Below are 22,180 nucleotides of genomic sequence, written 5' to 3' on the forward strand. Positions count from 1 at the left end.
AGGTCTTTAAAATATCTTTAGAAGATCCCACTGGGGCTTGGGGTTAGGGTGGAAATTCTGAAAACTCTTTTGCAAATCTGAAAATGTATTTCAAAGTTGCCTTTGCAAAACTTAATTGTTTTTTCTCAGTGGGAATATAAATTTGGAAAATTACATTAAAAGCCATAAATAATTCAGCCACAAGAGCAATTTAATCTCATTACAGACAAACTGAGGTGCTTTAAAGGAAGCAAGTGCTTCCTTTAAAAAAAGCAAAGAGTAACAAACTAGCAAAGGTGGACTAGACCCATGACTTACTGAGTGAAAATTTCCTATTGTATTCTAGCGATCAAAATGGAGCTGTGAGCTGGTCTCTCAGGATACATGAAAAGCAAAAGCAGCAAGCCATCAGATTTGCAAAGGCCCAGGCCCACTGGGATTTTACTAAGACCACAGAACTCCATTTTTTGGGGGAATCACTGCCTCTACCTTCATGAAGTGACATTGCTAAGAGGGTCATGCAAGGAGAGAGACAAAAGCTGCAACAGGGCTGCCAGTATCCTGATATCTGGAGTACTGCAATAGCAGGAAGTTTTCTTTTCAAGTCTCAGCTTTGTTATTTAAACAAAATTCTGTTTCTGCTTTGTTTCAGACCAAAACACTGCTAGCTCTCCTAGCAATAAAATAAGGCTTTAAAACAAACAGATTCCATCTTGAAATTATAGAGGGCAAATAAAAAGAAACAGTCTTTCAATTAATCACTAATTTCATAATGCCTTGTCATCTCTGAATGATCAGACCTGGCAATACCATGCCACACTCAAGGAAAAGTCTCCTAGCTACTAAACAGAGTTTACCTACTTCCTGAGAGATGAACTCCCAATGCTTATAAGTATCACATTTTCCCCTTGTAGTTCCTCCTGTTTTCTCACTTTCATATGTCAAATAACTCTGCTGAAGACATCATAAATCCTTATATTGTTTGCAAAACAATTAAAAATACATTATTTTTATCACAGACAAGAAGATAAGTATTCCATCACTCCCTGTGTTGTTAATTTCTGTCCCACAGACTGCTTTAAGGGCATCTATGAAAAGAAACAACTATTAGTTAATATACTTAAGTCACTGCATTCAAATATAGAGATATTTTGCCTGTAGTGGTTTGTTACAAAAAAACTATTTACATACACAGTCTTGCCTTTAAGGGTGGCTTTTGTGTGCAGTTTAGCAAGGGGCAAATCAAGAAGATGCACAGAAGATATTTTGCATGCATTATAACATGACTCCAGAGTGTTACTGACAAAAGTCTTGCTGAAGTTGTGGTAGACAATTACCACTGCTCTTCCCTTATCTATCCAGGTAGCTGTTTCATCACAGAAGGCAATCAGGTTGATAAAGCATTATTTATCCTTTGTGAATTCGTGCTGATCACTCGTGACCACCTTCTTGTCATCCATGTGGTAAAAGACAGCCTCCAGAATGAGGAGCTCCACCATCTTTCCAGGGCTGAGGTGAGGCTGACTGGCTGGTAGTTCTCTGGGTCCTCCTTCTTGCCCTTTCTGAAAACTGGGATGATATTTACCTTCTTCCAATCCTCAGGCACCTTTCATGATTGCCATGACCTGTCAGACCTTGCTATGATGCCCATCAGTTCCCTCTGTGCTTGTTGATACATTCCATCAGGGCCCAGGGACTCGTGCATGTCAAATCACCTAAGTGTTCTCTAACATGATCAAAGGAAAGCCTTGCTTGCAACATTCCTTTACGCTGATCTTTTGGGTCAGAGATCCCTGAGGACTGTTCTAGTCAATGAAGACCAATGCAAGAAGGTGTTCAGTAACTCTGCCTTGCCTGAATTCCCATACGAGCTTCCCCCCTTAAGTTACAGGCCCACTTTATCCTTTGTTTTTCTCTTTATTGATGTATTTGAAGAAGACCTTGTTGTACTTGACATCCTTGGCTAGAATTAATTCCAGATTGGCCTTGGCCCTCCTTGTCTCATTTTTACTTATTCTGTTAACATTTCTACATCCAGTCCAAGTGGCCCCTCCCTGCTTCCATCTCTAGTGTGTTTCTTTCTTACGCCTGAGTAATGACAGGAGTTCTTTAATGATCCACACAGGGCCTCTCATGTGCTTTTTCTGATTTCTTGCTCATTGGGATACATTGTTGTTAAGCCTGGGAAGAAGTGATCCTTAAATATCAACCAACTCTCTCAGATTCATCTTCCCTACAGAACCTGTTTCCATGTAATTCTTCCAAGAAGACTCTTGAAATCCCCCTCCTACACCAGGGAACCACTTGCCAGATTGCACCCACCACACAGAGATTCACCACTGAAGTACATCCTTAGCTTGAAAGACTCTGAATGCAACTGTACAATGCGACTGATCACCCAGTCATATCTAAGCCTGCAACAGTAACCTTTTAAAAAATTATAATACAATTCTGTACATATTATTTGTATGATTGAGTTTTTCAACAGCAATTCTTCACTACAGTGGCAGCACTCCCATAGTCATGACAGATTAACAATAGTGCTATCTTCTTAACAAGGATTTTAAAACTTTTGAGCTTTAATAGCTGATTAACCATAGGAAAGTATGCATTCACTGATAAATAAACCTTACAGAACCAATAGCGTTTCTTATCTGTGTGGCTGATTTCACAACCACAGTTGCATCTGAAAAACAGAGCAAATGAAAAAACATCCCAAGGTCACCGGATCCAGAGCCTTTTCTTGGGAGGTAGCCAGAACAAATCCATAGTATACCAAACTTTCCCTTAAATGAATACACATGCCTGCACAAGCCCTAAACAGATCTTATGCCTCCTGGTTCACTTACAGAGCACTATGGAGGCTAAACCAATCAATTAATTGAGTTTCCCATTACAGGGATTCCTCTGAAGAAAGTGACATACAAATCTGAACTATTGTAAGGTTAAAAAAAAATTAAAATAGTATTTTTTTGTGAATCTACACAAGTTACCAAACCTCATCCTCGAAGTTCTAATGCAAAGAGAAAAATGAAAGCTGGATCTTTGGTCTTACTACTGTTATCTCTCAAATACCAGTCAAAGCACTCAGGTTAAGAAATCTGCTTTGTACCACGTATCAAGGTTTCAAGCATGAAATATAAAGCAAACAGAAGGAAACCAAGCCCTTTAAAGTACAAAGTGAAATGGAAATATAGTTAAGTATCTGGCATGAAGAAATACATTACAGTTAAGTAACACTGGCTTGTGTTTTATCCAGATTTTGCTCTGCTATTTATTGACCTAAGCACTGGATTATCAGAGAAGAAAGTCATAAGTCAGGGCTGGTTGCAGAAATCACTTGCTATTCCCTAAGAGATAGGGAGCTGATACCCAAGCACGGCAACATAGCCAGCAGTACAGCGGCTCTGTGGGCAGCCAGGGCTCATCCCCTGCTCTTGAGAAGATACAATAGTGAAGATGGTCAGGATCACTATAGCCTCAGAGCCTGATAAATTTTTTGCTACTTAGACTAGAGTGTGAGAAGTAGAGTTGATTCTAGAATTTTTTTTACAGAAAAGTCAAGCTGTGGTGAAAATGTAACCTTAGGATTTGGAGGGAAAGCAAAATAAAAAAGCAAATAGTGTTTACGTGATAGAACACAGGCATAAGAATTTGTGTGGGGGGAAACAAATCTTTAAAATAAAGCAAAAACTGACCCTTTTAAGACAGAGCGTTTGGAACTGTTTTGTCTGTTCTCAACATCTATTGACTGTCTCCTCCTACTGAGTCAAGGCGTGTCTCAGTATGGATGGTTAGAAATTCTTCTGGCAGATTTTCATCACAAGACCATCCCCTTGACATCAATGACAAGGAGAGTTAACCTGCCTATCCTTGGATTCTGCTGTGCAAATGCTAAGAGAAGAATTCCCACAGTAACTTAAATGGAGCCATTTTCAGAGACAAAGCTAAGAAAGGAAAGGTGTCAGACTAGTTTTATTGAACAGGTAAGACTCTGAGGTGCACAAATATTTTGTCTCCTGTGGATAAAAATGCACAAATCAAATTAACTGGGCTACACAGAAGGTAAGTTGGTAGAATTTAATGGCTTGCAAAGCACTGGAGACACAACAGGATGGCTCAGCAACTCTTTCAATCCCCATGCTCTAGAAAATCTGTTAATACATCTCTTTTCCCAAACACACCAACAGAGCTTTTTACTATTTTGTGCATAACAAAATGCTACAGCAAAAGTTAATACTGTGAGTTAATGAAAGTTATATGTATTAAAAGGTTAAGGCTCAGAAAAATCAAGCAAAGCTCACAGAATTTATACTACAAATCAGTAATTAAGTCTCCAAATGAAATTCATCTTTCATATGATTCACTTAATATATTATGATTATTAGGTTGAATTTACTAACAGAGTTGATAGTCTTTCTTTGATAGAAAGACAGGTCCTTTCTCTCCCTGCATGTATGGTAAGAGACAGTCAGTATTTGGAAAACAGATTTTAAAGTGTCATTTTTAGTGTAATTATGTTTAATTGACCACAATTGATTATTTTAATAAAGTGGATTTATGATAGCTTAAATTTCTAACACTGATTCCACTAGGGAGGTTTTTCAAAAACTGTCAGATCATGGGGGAGGATAAAAACGTTCTGCAAATGAACTTCAAAGCATCAGATAGGAGACAGTGCAGAAAAAAGCCCCTAAAAAGGTCAGAAGAGTGAATAAATCAGACTCCTGAAGACTATAAGATATCAAGGACACAAGATTTCACTCCTTTAAATCTTTAAATGCAGAAATCATATCTGCAACAGACCAAAACTTCAGAGAAGAAATATCATATCTAAAACTTCCACATTTTAGATTTTGCAGAAGATAGTACTTCACCACATGCCAAAACTAATTGTTCTAAATCACTTATCTGCTATTAAGAGCCACACATTGTCTGGCCTGATTCATCCAGCTCCAGCTTTTCTTTGATCTTGTTACATCATTTGTCTGCTAGATTAAAGATCCCTTTGTTACATGATCTATCTTCCCAATACAGGGAGTTAACAGACCACAATCCAATGACTTAATAAGCCTTTTTTTGACAAGCTGAACAAACTGAATTCCTTAAATTTGTTTCCCAGGTCAGTCACCCTGCTCTTAGATCATTCTTTCTTTTTTGAACCCTTCCCAATTTGTCACCCTTCTCCTTGGCATGGCACCAGTGATGAGCATGCCTTTCCAGGGTAGTCATTTCAGCATTAAATTAAAAACTGCACTTAAAAGTTCTTTTAGCCCCTCAGTTCCTTTACAACTCTTCTTCTCTATAGATCCAAGGAACTCTGATGAAGTTCAGCATTGAACAAAACTTTTTAAAAATCACTCCTCCTGAAAATACGGCTTCCCTCTATACATGTACACAGCTTGAAATTTTTGAACACCGTAACATAAAATGAGGCCTTGTATTCTGCTACAAATGTGATATAAATTGCTCTTTAAATGGTTGTTCCATTTCTTGGCCCCTCCCAGATATTTGTCTCATCAAAACTTTTTTGTCAGCAGTAATTTCATGGATAAAATAATAGGTTAGCATTAGACCAAGTTACTAATGGCTTTCGATATGCTTGCCTAAGAGGCATCTGATTGCTACATTTCATTTCCTATTTTATTCCCCAACAGCCTCTTTTAATTAATACAATGTATTAATGGAAAATTCCTTTCAGCTTTTAAGAGTCACATAGCAGAAACAGCACTCTTAAATTAGTACACAGCAAGCCCAAGTCCTCCTGGGTGTTTCTTTTTGATTGTGGGGATACTCAGTACCCATACAAATGTTCTACAGCAATTCACAAATAAGACTTACAAATTCCCTTTTAGTTCTTGCCTCTGCTTATTTCACTGATGCTTGTTTTCTGTATTATAATAACCACTTACAGTAGCAACTTAAATATGAGTTAAAATCACTGGTGACCATGCAATCATGTTTTATTTCTGTGAATGTCTTTTTCTCAACATAATTTCACTACTGATATTTAGATATCACTAACTCATGTACCAACTGCCATTAGTAACTGGCATCACAAACATTTGCAAAAGGGGACAGCCTTTCAATTTACAGTATAAATATCCAAAGTATCAATAAAAATACATTCACAACTAAAAGGAAACACTCAGACTTTATAGTAGTACAATGCAGTTCTCAATCCTGTTACCAAAAACAGAGAGGGAGCCTCACAGATCTTTTACCATTGAAGATGTATTTATCAACTTGCACGCTGGGGACATGACTGAATGAACATGAAGGCATTTTCCCAAAGCTAGAATCTGTTACAGCATATAAACAGCAAACACAAACTTCTCTTTGAGTGAGGTATATGGGCCACATGAATCTCTATCAGCCTTTTGTAGTATTGGACTCAGAAAACTTCAATAGCTTCACTGCAGCATCTAAAAAGTCTGACAGTCAGTGCTGTACCTGGCCTAGCACACAGGCCATTATGTGACTGGGGACATGCCAGCCCATCCTCTCCCGAGCAGTTCCTTCACATGAATTGCATGTACACACAGCCTCATCCTAGACAAAGAATTTCATCCAAGCAATATAAAATGTTTTTTCTCTGTCTGCCAAGGTCTTAAATCTCTATTCCCAATATAAAAACAAACTCATGTAGCTTAGAGAAAGATTAGTAGGGATTTCTGCCCCCAGGAGTCTTCTCTGCCTGTTTTGGGAACATAATTTAAATACATAAACTTACTGGAAGAGACTTTCTGAGAGCTGTTTCAAGGATCTGAATGTTTTAGGCAGTATTCAATCCTCTTGGCACTTTTAGTTAAAGCTCTTTGGTCATTCATCAGAAAATACTAAATTTAACTGCAGCTTGTTATGTAAATCCATTCCAGACTATTTTCCACATCCTCCATCACAACCTTTAAATCTACCACTGCAGAGAAGAAAACAAGTAAACATCTGGTACATTTTGTAATACTGAGCAAAGTTCTTAAGCCTGCAGCCTATACTGTTAAATCAAAGTTTTTAGGCTTTCTAGTGTTCTACTTCTCAAACATACATTTCTGTCCTGGTCACAAGGCTTGCTGTCATCTACAGGGCTATGCTGGTCAATGATGACAGGAATTATAGTGCATGCAATCATCATTAGGTGGACTAAGTTTAGACATCAAACCATGTTTCAAATCAAGCACTATCTTGCATGGAGATGGACAAATAACTTTCTGAAATTATTTTTTATTATTTTCTAATGTATCAAAGAGCTGGGCTCCCTAAATATCCTTCTGGACAAAATGTCCAGCTTGCAGTTACATAATTACATCATGCAGTGGGTGAACACTGGCTGATGCATAGGACACAAAGGGTTATAGTAAATGGGATTACATCAGACTGACAGCTGGTCACTGGTGAGATTCTGCAGGGCTCCATCTTGGGCTCAGTGCTCTTCAATGCCTTCATAAACAACTTGGACATAGGTGTCAAAGGAATATTAAGCAAGTTTGTCCATGATACTAAATTGGAAAGAGCTGATGTCTCACTCAAAGGCAGAGAGGCTCTGCTGAGAGACCTTGACAAATTAGAGAGATGTGCAATCAGCAACCATATAAAGTTTAACAGAGACAAGTGATGGATTCTGCACTTGGGATGGGACAACCCTGAATGTACAGACAGACTGGAGAATGAGATGAGCAAAGCAGTGCCAGGGAAAGGGACCTGGGGGCCCTGGTTGATTAGAAGTTGGATATGAGTCAGCAATGCCCTGGCAGCCAGGAGGGACATCCCTGTCCTGGGGGCATCAGGCCCAGCATTGCCAGCCAGGAAAGGGAGGGGATTGTCCTTCTCTGCTCTGCTCTGGGGAAGCCTCACCTCAAGTGCTGGGGGCAGTTCTGGGTGCCACAATACAAGAAGGATATAAAGCTATTAGAGTGTATCCAAAGGAGGGCAACAAGGATGATGAAGCACCTTGAGGGGGAGCCACGTGAAGAGTGGCTGAGGTCACTTGGTCTGTTCAGCCTGGAGAAGAGCTGACTGAGAGGAGACCTCATTGCAGTTACAACTTCCTCATGATGGGGTAAGGAGTTGCAGACACTGATCTCTTCTCCGTGACCAGTGACAGGGTCTGGGGGAATGGCCTGAAGTTGGATATCTGCAAAATGTTCTCCCCCTAGAGGATGGCTGGACACTGGAACTGGCTCTCCAAGGAACAGGTCAAGCACCAAGCCAAACAGAACTCAAGAAGCATTTGGAAAACACTCACAAGCACATGGTGGAGTTCTTGGGGCTGATCTTGTGTAGAGCCAGGAGTCCAGTTCCATGATCCTTGCTGGTTTCCTTCCACTTAGGAACATTTTATGATTCTGTGGTTCTCAATTGTTATTTCCATAATTTGACTGAGATCTCACAGAAAACTTGAAGGATTTATCTAGATTTCAGAAGCAGCTAACAAGTAGTTAATATGAATTAATGACCACAGACCTTATCTATATGCAGTGTGGGCTGCTTTCAGTGTAAGGACTCCAGTCCTACTGAATTACCTCACCTATTATCTGGATGGCTAGTCATAAGGAGAGGACAAATATTTTGTCAAAACTGCCATCCCTCTTGTCAGGATGACTGATAGAATAACTGTGCTAGCAAAAGTATGAATGCATTCATTCAGCATCAAGTACCTTGCTGTAAAAGCCACTTGGTGAATTTTCTCCCTTCTCTGTTCCTTCTGAAGCACTCTAAGCATTCTCTATTTAGGAATATCCTTACTGGAGTGATCAACCATCCACCACCTTTACAAGCAGGGCAGTAAATAAAAGATTATCCATGGTCATTGGGCAGTTCATTTGAGAAATCGGAAAATACAAGACTGTCCAGTAAGTATGTCTAGTCTCTCTGTACTTACCTGTCTCTATGTTATAGGAGAATGTAACCAGAGCAGTTCCATGTTCTGTGTTCCACCACTACTCTTCAGCTTCAGGGAGCCTCAGGACATCTACTAAGAGCCAGCTCATCTCCATGAAAGCTCTGGTATGGATTTGAGACTGATATAGTTTGATCACAAAGTTGCAGCTACTCTTACTTTGGATGCAATCACACCAGTGTAAGGACACTGTGCCAGCATTACTTATGCTGATTTTACCCTAGAAAGCTAGAACAGTATGCATATCTTTACATGCTTTGCTTTTGCTACATGAAGCCCTATCTCAGACTGTGAAGAACTGAGTAGACATCTTCGCCAAATACCTCAGATTGCCAGCGCTTTGTGTGTGAGTCTATACTCTACACGTATCCTTGTGAGTGGCAAGTTCCATACATTAAATCCTAAGAAACTCTGGGATGAAATACACTGGCCATAGAGACAATGTTTTTCTCTACTCAGCTTGTGTGCTGACAGTTGGAACTGCACATAAATAGCCATCTCTGAAGCCTGTCAGAGGCACAATTGCTTTTGGAACATGAACTGAGGGGATGGCAAAGACCTGAGCTTGTATTCGTATTGTTCCCAGCAAGGCAGAACACAAGCCCAACACCCACTAGATGCTCTCTGAACCCTGCACTGCAAGCTGTCAGTGTAGCCAGAAACCCAGCAACCTCATTTATGCAAAAACAACACCAGAAAGACAGCTCCTCCTCATGGGAATAAAAATTAGTTCCAGCCAGGCAGCATAAACCCTAAATTGTAAATTATGATGACAATATTTGCTTGTTCAGAAGAGCCTGTCTCATGCCAAATAAACACCTTTAGCCTCAGAAACTCCATCCAAATAAATCACTGGAGAAGACCGCAGAAATAGGCTACAAAAGCATGGGAGAGTCTAGGGCCCTGTCTGCACCACCACTCTGGAATGGTGTCAACCCACACTAAACAAGGGATCTTTTGTTTCAAAAAATACACTTTAGGCAGTAGGACAAATGTGTTACTTGTATTTTGGCAGCACTCTCAAATGCCTGCTGCACAGAAGACTGGTGATGTAATTATGGCCACACCAGACCCAAAGATATTCCAGTTGTTGCATGACTCTAGGATCATTTCCTCTGGGCTGGATTTATCTCACCTCACTTTGGTCGTCTAAGAGATAAGCACCCGGGCTAGGTGCTCTGCTTCAGCTCAGTCGTGGGGAAGAATCACCCCTTCCAGAGAGCCACTTAGCTCCTCCCTCGAACATCAGGATGGATGGCCTCTGGATACGCTAATCTCTCCAGACTGACTAAAGGGGGAGTCTAGAGCAGAGACTCAGCTCTCAGCTGTTAGTTGCCTTCAGCTGGCTGAGACAAGCTATGCTCTCTGTCCTCTATAAAAATGGGATAAGAAGATTTCTGGCTCTCTTGTCCACTTATGCAGCAAGCCACTGATTTAGAGTATCCCTCCCTTTGCATCTCTATATTGCCTTTGGCACAATGGACCCTGGCAGAACTAACTAACTTTTGCACAACCCGGACAGCACACTGGTCTTGCCTAGTGCATGAAGCATACGAAATCAGAACAATTGCTTGAATAGGTTGAGCAGGGAGATTACCTTCCTTGAGCTTGTATCTCTCTGCCACCTGGCTGGCAGGGCAGCAGGAAGGCACTGCTGAATTCCTACACTTTTAGCACAGGGATGTAAGAACAATAGGATTTTGCTGTGCTGTACAAGGCAAGGACATCCTGAGCACTTCGCACCATGCTTTCTTCTGCAAAAGCTGATTCTTATCTGCTCTTCAGAATAGCTGCTGCCTGCTGAACTAAAAAGAGTATCAAGCCAGTTTAGGCTTCTTGGCAAACTAACAAGAACATTTCCAGACCTCAGATGGAGTGAAAGTCAAAAGAAAAATGTAAATTTAATAGGAAAACGAAATTTTGCAATATTGCAAGCAGAGCACAGTCCTTACCAGTATAAATGAAGACAACCCATCTGGTTCCATTGTCAGAGCACAGAAAAAGACATAAGAATGAATACATATTTGGGATGATACCAAAGGTTACTATAGCCACTCTAGCCAAGTATCTTACACCAACATGTTGAAATTGTTTAGATTAAGAATGTCAGCAAATACAGGTCTGTTCCCTTGTATGTACTCAAGCTTCCAGCAACTCACAGATATTAACTTACTGAATCAGGTGGTTTATCCCTCCAGCAGCAAACTGGTCCTCCATTAATCTATCTAAACTGTTTTGAAACCATGTGCGTTTATGTTCTCCAGACCACAAAGAAAGGATGAATAGTTCAGCAATTCCATTATGTATCACATTATCCTGTTTTAAATTTGGTTTAGTCCTAGAATAATTGTTGTCTATGCCTATATATTTCTGAATGTTCATGTCATGGAATGGAAAGGCTTAACCCCTGTATTAAGTTAAATCTCAATTTATTGCTATGAAATTAGGTGAGTCCTTGCTATGAGATGCAATCCATGCCTCAGAGGATTGTCTCTCTTGATCTCAGAGCACTTGCTAAATATTTAAAATCTTTCAATGATTCTTTTGCATTTAATACTTACAAGAGCCATACCCCACTGCAAATAGATCCTTGTACTTTGGATTCCTGTAATGAGAAAATATATATAAGATTGCATTTATTATTAACCATGTAGTTCCACAGCAATGCAGTGTTTCACACATTAACTTCAGAGCCCATTCTCACAGGACTGAGCTCAGTCTGAGGGCTCTGCCCTTTACCATATGCACTAGTAAAGCTTGTGAGTAACTTGTCGAAACTAATGATGCATAAAAAAGCAGAACATCAAATGATCAAAACAGTAGATGAAAAAGATAGAAAGATAGATATGGCAATCTCCAGCACTTCTTGGCCTATCCATTTCATAATTGCAGAAAGTTTACTTTTAAAAACAAGATCTTTGAGGAAAGCAAAAAAGCAGGAATATATTGGTTCCCATCTTTCGGTGGCAAGAATTAAAGAGTTTCTAAATCAATAAATTCACTTTCCCAACCTGCTATTAAATTATGAGAGATGCTTCCAGAGACAGCTATCAGTTCATAAATTCATGATGACAACCACGAATGAGGAAGGGAAATTCCCTTCTGACCCAGCTGGTGAACAGTGTATTTCCTGTGGCAAATACTAATAATGAGCAATTAGCCATCTATTATGTCTTCTAAAGTCCCTTTACTTGAAAAACACCTACCCTCTCTACAACCCCATCTACCCCAGTGGGTGGTAGATGACTGTAGGTAGGGTTTCCATGGGACAAATATCAGTACTGTTGTTATTTCTGAGCTCACACAGCACAACCAGTGGGTAACAATTCCCTGAAATTGAACACATGTGGAAATTATCTAATGAGTATTTTCTCTGACTTGCTATTGTGAATTGATAAAATAAGCCCACTTCTCTTTTCATTTCTCCTTTTTCATTTGGGCTAATACCTAGGCATCCTAATGCTCTTGTTCTTTTCACTAAATGCACCATCACTGCTAAAAATGAGAGAATAAAAATTGAATTAGAAAAGCTTATTCCATAAAGCAATTTGGAGCTTTTAGAGTCATCTTTCTGTTATCATTTCCTGGAGACAGGTTTAGCAGCAGTACAAATTACCTATTAAAGATGCCTTTTCTCCCAATTTTCCTTCCCATTTTTACTCTTATCTCTAATTCTCATACAACTGCATGCTTGATACTCTCTTACATAATACCACAGTGGCTTGAAAGGTAGAAGATGGAAATCCTGCTCTGTCTCTCCATAGATTCTCCTTGTCAAGGCACAAACGTGCTAATATAAACAAGTCAAAGGAGGCCTAACTGCAGGGGAACACAGGGTAGGGTCTGACTAGTTTGTCTCATGTGCAGTGCATGAAGCGAGCCAGTTCTGTGGAGGATCAAGGACATTAAAAAGTGAAAGGACTCATCTGTGTTACCAATAAGTGGGGTTTTCTCACATTAATAACCATAGCAATAATATCTCAGAACAAAAGAGAGTTGATTTGCAAGTATCAGGTATCAAGTATTTGCAAGTATCCTGATCATTTTTGGACTGACCAAATATGTAAAAGTGGACTGCAGCCCAAATGTCTACTGCACTGAACTGTGCAAAATCCCAATACACAAATACCCCTCTTGTCTGGAGGGGAAGCCACGTGAGGAGTGGTGGAGGTCATCTGGTCTGTTCAGACTGAGGAGAGTCCTCATTGCAGTTAAAATGTCAATGTGAGGAGCAGAGGAGGGGCAGACACTGATCTCTTCTCCATGGTGAGCAGTGACAGAAGCCAAGGGAATGGCACCAAGCTGCATCAGGAGAGAGCTACATTGGATCTTAAGAAAAGGTTCTTCACCCAGAGGGTGGCTGGGCACTAGAGCAAGTTCCCCAGGGAGGTGCACACACCACGAAGCCTGACAGAGTTCAGGAAGTGTTTGGTCAACACTCTCAAGCACCTAGCAGGATTTTTGGGCCTGTCCTGTCCAGAACTGATTCCTACAGTGTACCGTCCAAAGATATGGCACATCTATCCCAGCTTTCCCAAGAAACTACTCTTCCTTGCTTTGCTAACTGCACTCACTTTTCCCCAGTGCTGCCCAGAGCCTGCTCTGCCTTCAGTTTCTACTGACAAGCCTGTCTCATTCAGCCTTGAACAATCCTCTCTGCAACCAGAAGCAGCAGGCACATTTCAGTGCTGCCCAAGCAGCTGATTGTAATAAATCAAACCTGTGTTCCTAGAGAAATCAGCCCTGCCTCATAAGATCCCATTACATTTAATTCCACTCCCCTATGTAATAGTCGAGATTAAGTTTTGAATTAAGAGACTTACCAGGAGATGGCAGTAACTGCAAGTTTCTTGGTTTTTTCATACTGGAACTTCCAGAGTGGGAGGAGGGTTCCCTCCTGGCCTCTGAATTCATCTGATGCATCCTCAAAATATTTAAAATCTAAACAAAACAAAACAAACAAACAAAAAATTAAAGGAAAAAGGCCCAGTTTATAAATCGGAAATAAATCAGCACAGTTCGGTCTCAGGGAAGCTTCAAAAGACAATCTATTATGCTCACAGCCTCTGCACAACCAAACTGCTAGTGTAAAATCTCTCTCAGTTCTTAAGTTCTAACTCCAAACCAGCAACTCAGCCCTTTAAATTAATTTTATCAAATCCTCTCACACATAGGAAGAATAAAAATCAAACTAACGATCAGCAGACAAAGGATTAACAAGAAAATAGAAGCCCAGAGCAAGATGTAACCTCGGGCCACTCCCAGAGCTAGACATGGCCCTTCAGGAGGAAGCTGTGCAGAGACTGCAAAATGACATCAAGAGTGATGTGTTACTGTGGTTGCTAGGTGAGCAGGGATCAGCTCTGCTCTGGCTGCTGTCACCAGCACCTGCATCCAGGAGTGAAGCACCTGCTGAGGGAGGGAAGTGCTGCAGGGAGGGCAGTGCTCACCAGACCTGCTGTCCCCAGCCAGCTCAGAGCAGGGCTAATGTGGCATGCTGTTTGCATGCCCATGGTCTGATGTACTGTTTGCCTTGTGTGAGTCAGCAGGCTCCTAAACCTGCTCATTTTACTTGTTTCTCTATTCTGTTCTGTCCTGTCTTGTCCTTGTTGTGGCGGTATGTACTTATTTGCAGGACTGACACTTCAGACTTGACTTAGAAGCAACTCTCAGTGGGCCATACCTTGCGCAATGTCATCAAATGTGTTCAGGTTCACCATCCGTTCTGCTATTTTAGCAGCCTTTGCAACCTTGCTTAAAGTATCAACGTGCTGAAGAGAAAAGAAAGGAAGAGAAAATATATTTCCTGTCTGTTTACAGGTGCCTCAGACCTTATGTGACTAAAAAACTTAAATCCTTTGATCTTGAATACAGAAATGTGTCCTACCAGTACCTAATAATACAGTCACTTCAAAATATGTAATTGCTTTATTATAAATTTAGCAAGATGCCATCCACAGCTGAGCTGCAGTAACTTCAGTGTTTTTTCCTGATTTAGCTGAATACGAGTACTTACCTCTAAAGGTAGATAAGAGTTTCGTCTTTCAGGGTAACTCCTGACAGGATGACCTAAAAGGACACACATGATTCCTACTACATCTCACTGCGTAACAGTTCACCAGATTTGGTGATGAAATGAGAGGAGTTTGATCACGCATGAGCACTCTGTCACCTCTGCCTGGAGAGCTTTAAGGTCTCATGAGTTAAGTAAACATCACAGGATTTAGGAGTCCTTCAGTCAACCACTGGGTAATTCCAGCCTGACATATTCACACAACCATGGACAAATGGAGAAAAGAGAGCCCAGCAGGGGCTGTTTGTCCTTCAGCAGGTGGCTGTAGGCAGTATGCTTAGCTGACAGAGCCCTGTGGCTGATTACCATATCTTACTAAACTCCATTCTCAAATATTTTCTGTGAGTGTGCTCTCTATATTATGTGTGTGTGCAAACACTAGTGAAATCCAAACTGGACTAACTAGAAAGAAGGGCTGAGTGCCAGCAGTGGAAAGGACAAAGCTTGAAAGTCCACAGTGCTGGGCCATATATGTATAATGTCATCACAGCTCTGTGCAATGATGTCAGAGTGCCAAGGCATATACAAAGTGGTCTGAGAGCCTGCTGCTCCAAATACCTGAATCCCCATCCACTACTGCTGCCCCAAAGTCCCACCAGTGTTTCAAAGCCTTTAATCTTCATACCCCTGCTATGAAACAATGGCTGCCAGCACATTAAGATTTCCTTCATAGTGACAATACTGGAAAGAATCATGCCATCCTTGACACAGCTCAGAGAACATCCTGAATGTAAAAAGAAAAAATGAAATGGGTTGACCAAACTATACCACACAGTCATAGTCAGAACTAGGAACATGACTTTAGATAGTGTGTGTCCAGCCCTCTGCTTCTTTCTTGGGCTCTGCAGAGACTCAAGGGAGATTGAGTCTCATTCAAAGAGCATGAAATTAATAGGGCTACACAGACATCATAGGACAAAAGAGAAAAAAATTCTATAAACTCTTACATTTTTTCATAGATCCATGGTTTGCCTACACCTCCAGTAATGCGTGCAGTCTTCTTTTCCCATCTCAGAAAAAATTAAGTAGAACTTGACACCAAGTTCAGAGAAAGGCAGCAGATCAAGGCAGGGGATTCTGCCCCTATGCTCTGCTCTGGTGAGACCCACTGGAGCACTGCATCCAGCTCTGGGGTCCCAGCATGGGAAGGACATGGAACTGCTGGAGTGAGCCCAGAGGAGGCCATGAATACGATCAGGAGCTGGAGCCCCTCTCCTATGGAGATAGGCTAAGAGAATTGGGGTTGTTCAGCCTGAAGAAGAAAAGGCTCCGGGGAGACCTTAAAGCACCTTCCAGTGCCTAAAGAGAAGCTACAGGAAATACAGGAAGGGACTATTTATCAGGTAGTGACAGAGTGAGGGACATCTGTTTTAAATGAAAGAAGGTAGATCTGGATTAAATATTATTTAAAAATTCTTTACTGTGAAGATGTTTGGGCACTGGCACAGGTTATCCAGGGAAGCTGTGGATGCCCCCACCCATGGAAGTGTTCAAGGCCAGGTTGGATGGGGCTCTGAGCACCCTGGTCTAGTGGAAGGTGGCCCTGCCCATGGTACAGTGGTAGGTATGAGATGATCTTTAAGGTCCCTTCCAACCCAAACCATTCTATGAATTTATGATACTATGATTCCACAAATTTTATTTTTGGGGATCAATGGAGAGCAGACTGTAAATTTAAAAAAAAAAAAAAAAAAAAAAAAAAACCACAAAAAACAAAAAAAAACAAAAAAAAACACACCAACCCACCCACAAACCCAAAATGTCCTTGTAAATGCAGGAACAATATATTATTGATTTTTTTTTTTTCTGCAAAACAGGAAACTCTCCAGATGAATAAAAACGTATTAAGTCAGCTAGTCAGCTTTTCTGTCAGGTAGCTATGCTGTTAAAAACACATCCATGACTACATTTTTGACACTCTAAGTGGATAAGAGTAAGTTATTTTCTCTTTGTATCATATCCTGCTTCAGATTTTATTTATTCTGTATGCTGCTGAAATAAATCTTCAGAGGAAGTGCTAGGCCTAATTTCTCCTTAAAAAAACCACTTCTTTTTAAGCACACTTTTCCACCTTAGGCCAATTCTGAGCTAGCTAGCCAAATGCAAGGAGAGCTCAGAGGATAGCATGTTTGTTTTGTTTATTTCTGTGCATAAGTTATTTTTAAAACAGCAATATTGTAATTGAATCATATGTAAGATGCATAATGAGCAAGTACTTTGGAAAAAAAATGTCTTGGTCTTGCTCTGGAATTCCTTATCACTAATTGCCTCATACTTGACTCTCAGCAGCTGGCCAGTTGCAATGTCTAACTCCCATAAACTGAAGCATGAAAAAAAGCTTCTACTGGTATGTAACCGAACACCCAGGAGACAAACCCCACCCTGAAATCAGCGCAATAACTGCTTATACCTCTAGCAATATATAGACTGTGACTAGAAGAGCCCCTGGTTTGCAAAGAAAGAAGCACAGTACAGGACTGTTGTCATTTGTTGCCCAGCCAACCCCTGAATGCAAACATCAACTGTAAATCCCAAATAAAGTCCCCCAGCTCAAATCATGTCAAGCAGTTATTAAATCACTATACTCATCTGTTCGTTTTCATTCTTTGCTTTTAATTCTGATAAACTGAAAAGAGAAAATTGCAGACAGAGGAGTTGGTAACAACTCATGCACTCCTCAGGATGACCAGGAACAGATGAACAATAATGTGAAAGTTAATTGCATTCTAAATTCACCTGTTATATGAAAAATAAAAGTAGCCATCATCCAAGAGCCTCTAAGTGATATTTGTGACCCTGGCTTACCAGGCACATCTCAGACAGGGATAATGCTACTGTGAGATAGACAAGTGAGACAGAACCTCACATGATTCACGAATGCACATTTCTCTGTTAAATACAATTTTTGTTTGGACTTCATAGGACAACAATCAACCACCTCTGTTTCAGAGGAGATTAGAGACAGTTCCACTGCAGAAAGTTACTGCTTTAATTTCCTATTTTAATTAATTTAATTTATATTTTGATTTTTATATACTTAATTGGTTGACATCATCAGTATTTCTGTTGACACTATCCTCTTCATTAGTAATTCTCTCTCTCTGTTATCCAAATCAGAGTCCCTGCTTACCTTTGCATTAACAGACAAACATGCTAAGATTTTCTAGTGTTGCATATTCAAGTTTTCAATTTCTTATATTTTCCATATCTACACAGGCTTGCAAACATCTTTGAAAAACAGTGATCAAAATAACATATCCCTGTTCTAGTCCTGAAAAGGTATTAGCTCATCTTACATAACATAAATATCTCCTCTGCTATTCATCACAGGGTAAATTCCAGCAAAGGACTTGTCTCTCATATCACAACTCACCAACCAACATGGAGTTGCTAGAGAAACACAGTCATGTTTCTCCTGGTCGCTACACACTGTAAGCCTGCTCCTTACCAAAGATTGTTTTCGTACTCCAAAATGAAGTCTTCCACTCCACCAGTCCCTCCCAAGCTGTAATAACAATGACTTTTCTGGTCTATCTAAAAATTGCCTGAGGGTATTATAGCAATAGTTTACAGAATTCCAGCTAGATTATCTTTCCTCTACTTTCCTTGTTCAAGAAAAACACAACTTGCTTTACATTAAAGAAAGAGATGAGATTATCTGGAAACAGCCTACCTTTGGCAAATATGTGCTATTTTATTCCATTTCATATTTAATCCCTGTTTTGAATTTTTTCTTTCTTATTAATTCTGTTGCCTCATGTGCAGGTAAAGATCAGACTGATGGCACCATTTTTACCTCTCTTGCATACAACATGTCCTTGTTATGGTCCAATCACACTGTTACACCACTCTTTGCATAGATTCATTCAAAATCCTTAATGTCAGACTTGTGCTTTCATGCCTTGCCATCTCAGGGTAAGAGGAGCAAGCCTGCATCAATTACATTAAGTTCTGCCTTAGACATTGTAATTTCTAAATTCATTCAAGAATTTAAGGATGGTTATGGATGCGAGCAAACACATCTCTGGATAAGGACTATGGAATCATAGAATCATTTGGGTTGAAAAAGACCTTTAAGACCATTAAACATCCTCCCTGTAATCAGAGCCATAAACAGATCGTACAGGAACAGAAAGAGCAGGACAGGCAGATACAAAACTTCTGCATAGTTATCCCTGCTTCCAGATATTTTCAGCTCAGAAAATTTCATATCATTCCATTTTAGTATTCTGTGTTATCCATGGTCTGCATACTGCCTTGACTAAATACTGAGGAAAAGTTCCAAAAGCTGTATCACTGCTTTAGATGTAGCACACCCTTTCCCCTTTCTCTTGCAGTCATGTGTTCCTTTGACCTCTTATTCAGTACCAATACTGTTTTCTCTCTCTTTTCATTCACTACATTTTCAAATCCTAATCTAACTCCTACCATCATCTCCAGCTGTAGCTCTAGCTCTTGGATCTTCTCTTTCATGGCCTCCTACCACAGCAACAGCCTTCATGAGAGATCCACCTGTTGGTAATAGCCACTCATTTTGTCTTCTTCTTTCCCTTGGGTTAAATCTGGTGCTATCTCAGTAGTTATCATAGTTTTTCTTGCTAATACCTAGCCCAACCAAAACAATGGTGGAAATTAATTGTAGCTTCTAGCCATTGCAGCTTGATCCAGATCAGTCATGTCTCCTGCTTGATGATCCACAGTTCCCTCCAGAAATGACCAAGCTCAGTTTGCCCTTAAAAAGTGCTCAGCTGGAAAAGTTCTGTTTCAATTAGTATGGTGTAACATATGTAACATGTGAATTAGCACCTCCACAAAACCTACCTCTCCACTTGCTGACTTGAGGCCAGAAACACAGATTCTGATACCATCAACCTTTAATTTCCATATACATACATCTTAACAGACATAATGACTGTTTTAAGTCTGATTTGAGCCTTGGAGTACTTCAGGTTGCATTTTTTCAGGTAATGAGGAAAGAATTCATCAGGTTTTTCATACACTTCAGGTTGGTTGACCAGCCTCACAGAGGACCTCAGTTTGGGACATTGGCACTGCATAAAGAAGCTTTTCCTTCCACTTACTCATGCATGGACTTTCTGGCTTCCCTTCAAGTCCCCTGGAAAGTGTTAAATGTGAAAAGCAAAACACAAAAGGGACAGATATCACGAGCAACTGGATTTCAATTTCCCACTGTTGTGGTGGGAAAATGAAAGCGGAGTGGGCAGCACGTGTATTACAATACGGTTTCGCTTTATTTTCATTTGGTTTTTAGCAGTCCGTCCTTTAAGCCTGTAATTGTAATGTTGACTTGAGACTTAATTCTCCAAAACATACTCAGGTGAAAGGTTTACTGGTTTCCAAAAGGACTGTGAATTTCCATGGCACAATTCACAGGAAGAAGCTTGTCAGAACATCCCAGTCTGTTTATACTGTAAGGTTTATGTTGGCACAGTGCTGCTTCGTGGCTAAGCCAGCCAAATCCTCTGCAGTTTTATCAACCACATGGTATGAAAGAGCTAAAGCCAGTTTCAGGAGTCAGCTCTTATTATGCACACACATGGAGATACAGATATACATATTATCTATATCTACATCTACATCTATATCTATATCTATATCATCTATACCTATATCTATATCTATATCTGTATCTTACTTATGTTGATATGTCTACACCTATTCAAGGAGCAAGTTATGAACTGACTTCCATGATACTCTACTATAATTCTCACGGTACCTTGCTCCGATAATTACAGAAATTATTTCAGTTTGCCTTCAAAATTCTTTACCTTAGACTGGGGAAGAAAGAACCACCCAGGTAAACCATGACAGAAGCTTCCTGAAACCCTTGAAAACACTTTGGAACCTGAAGAAAATCTTTCAAGTTGCCATATATCCTATATACCCTATATATCATACACTCAGTGTCTGAAATGGGATGATATTTTTAAGATGGGGGAGATACTGTCACTTTAATGGAATGAACAGTGTCATTCCCATAAGGCACTCCTAGTCTACCCCTGACTCTGGGTTAGGAGTCAGTTTCACCCTCACAGCAAGGTCATAGCATCAGCTCAGGGCATGGCAGGTGTTAGGATACCTGATATTCTCAGAAGTATGCCACGTACATATCTATAATTAAAAAATGTATAAATTGTAATTCTATAAAATCATTTAAAATTAAAATTAAAAAATAGTGAAAAGTGTTTTACTAAAGTGCTATATTCTGAAATAATCCTAAATTCCAGTGCCTTCTAGACTGAAACATTGTACATAAAACTATCATCATTTACAGTTTTTTGAAAAATCATAGAGTGTTTCTACCTATTTAGTTCTTTTATCCCTCGCATAATAATCAAAAATGTGACACAAACACAGTGCCCAAAGCCATATATCTCATTTGGAAATCAGGTTTGAAAATATGATTATGCAAAAGCAAAATTCTGCTTTATACAGTGAAACAGAAATCCTGTTTTAGGAATACAACTTCTAGTAAAAAACTTTTGCATTTCCTAAAGGTGACATTTGCCTACTAAGAAAAGAAGCTACACAGCCAGCATGACTTGCTTTCAGCTGACTTGTTCTACAGAAGCATCCACCACCACTTTGAACAGCCTTTTCCCCCACATAATGAAACATACCGGTGGCTCCACATAGGATAACTTTCTTCCAGTTGCCTTATCTTCTTTCTTTATTACCACAGGTTTTGCTTTTTCTTTCTCTTTTGCCTTTTCTATTCTCTCAAGTTCCTCCATATAGGCATCGTAGATAAACCACTGAGACAGACAGAGGCAGGATTTATCAGGACCTGATCATATTCCCATCTACACCATCACAAATATATGACAATCATCACAGCAGTACCACTGCTGCTGGAATTAGCTGAACATCTGTTTTCTTGCACAAAAAGTGAAGAGTGGAGGTCCAGGATTTTTAAAGCATGATGGGGCATTGTCTTATTTTAAGAACACATTACTGCATTCTTAACAATTACTTTGCTCCAACACTCTACTTGCTGCTTTGACTCTATCCATACCTTTATTTTTTGCAGGACTTTGTATTTGGCTAATTTAGCAGTGTTTATTAGGAAACGTGCATTAAACATTTGCTTTATGATATTTCTCATGTGGTGTTGGAAAATTAAATCATAGTTGCTTAACACAATTTAAATCTGGACTCCAACTCCGCAGCATTTGATCAAATGGAAACTGAGAGCAGTTTTACATTTTCTG

General features: G+C 39.9%; 1 protein-coding gene across 3 annotated transcripts in view; it reads right to left on the reverse strand.

The window, feature by feature from the left end:
• Positions 1 to 22,180, reverse strand: part of DNAI1 (dynein axonemal intermediate chain 1) — a 139,520-nt gene that overhangs the window by 93,524 nt on the left and 23,816 nt on the right. For all 3 annotated transcript variants that reach the window (XM_083883044.1, XM_083883043.1, XM_083883042.1), the window contains 4 exons: positions 21,590 to 21,724; positions 14,559 to 14,646; positions 13,699 to 13,816; positions 11,437 to 11,480 (listed from right to left, as the gene is read on the reverse strand). In XM_083883044.1, coding sequence (XP_083739170.1) covers positions 11,437 to 11,480; positions 13,699 to 13,816; positions 14,559 to 14,646; positions 21,590 to 21,724 — 385 coding nt within the window. The remainder of the gene's footprint in view (positions 1 to 11,436; positions 11,481 to 13,698; positions 13,817 to 14,558; positions 14,647 to 21,589; positions 21,725 to 22,180) is intronic.

Source organism: Zosterops lateralis (genome assembly GCF_965231275.1).
Source record: "Zosterops lateralis genome assembly, chromosome: Z".
Lineage (NCBI taxonomy): Eukaryota > Metazoa > Chordata > Aves > Passeriformes > Zosteropidae > Zosterops > Zosterops lateralis.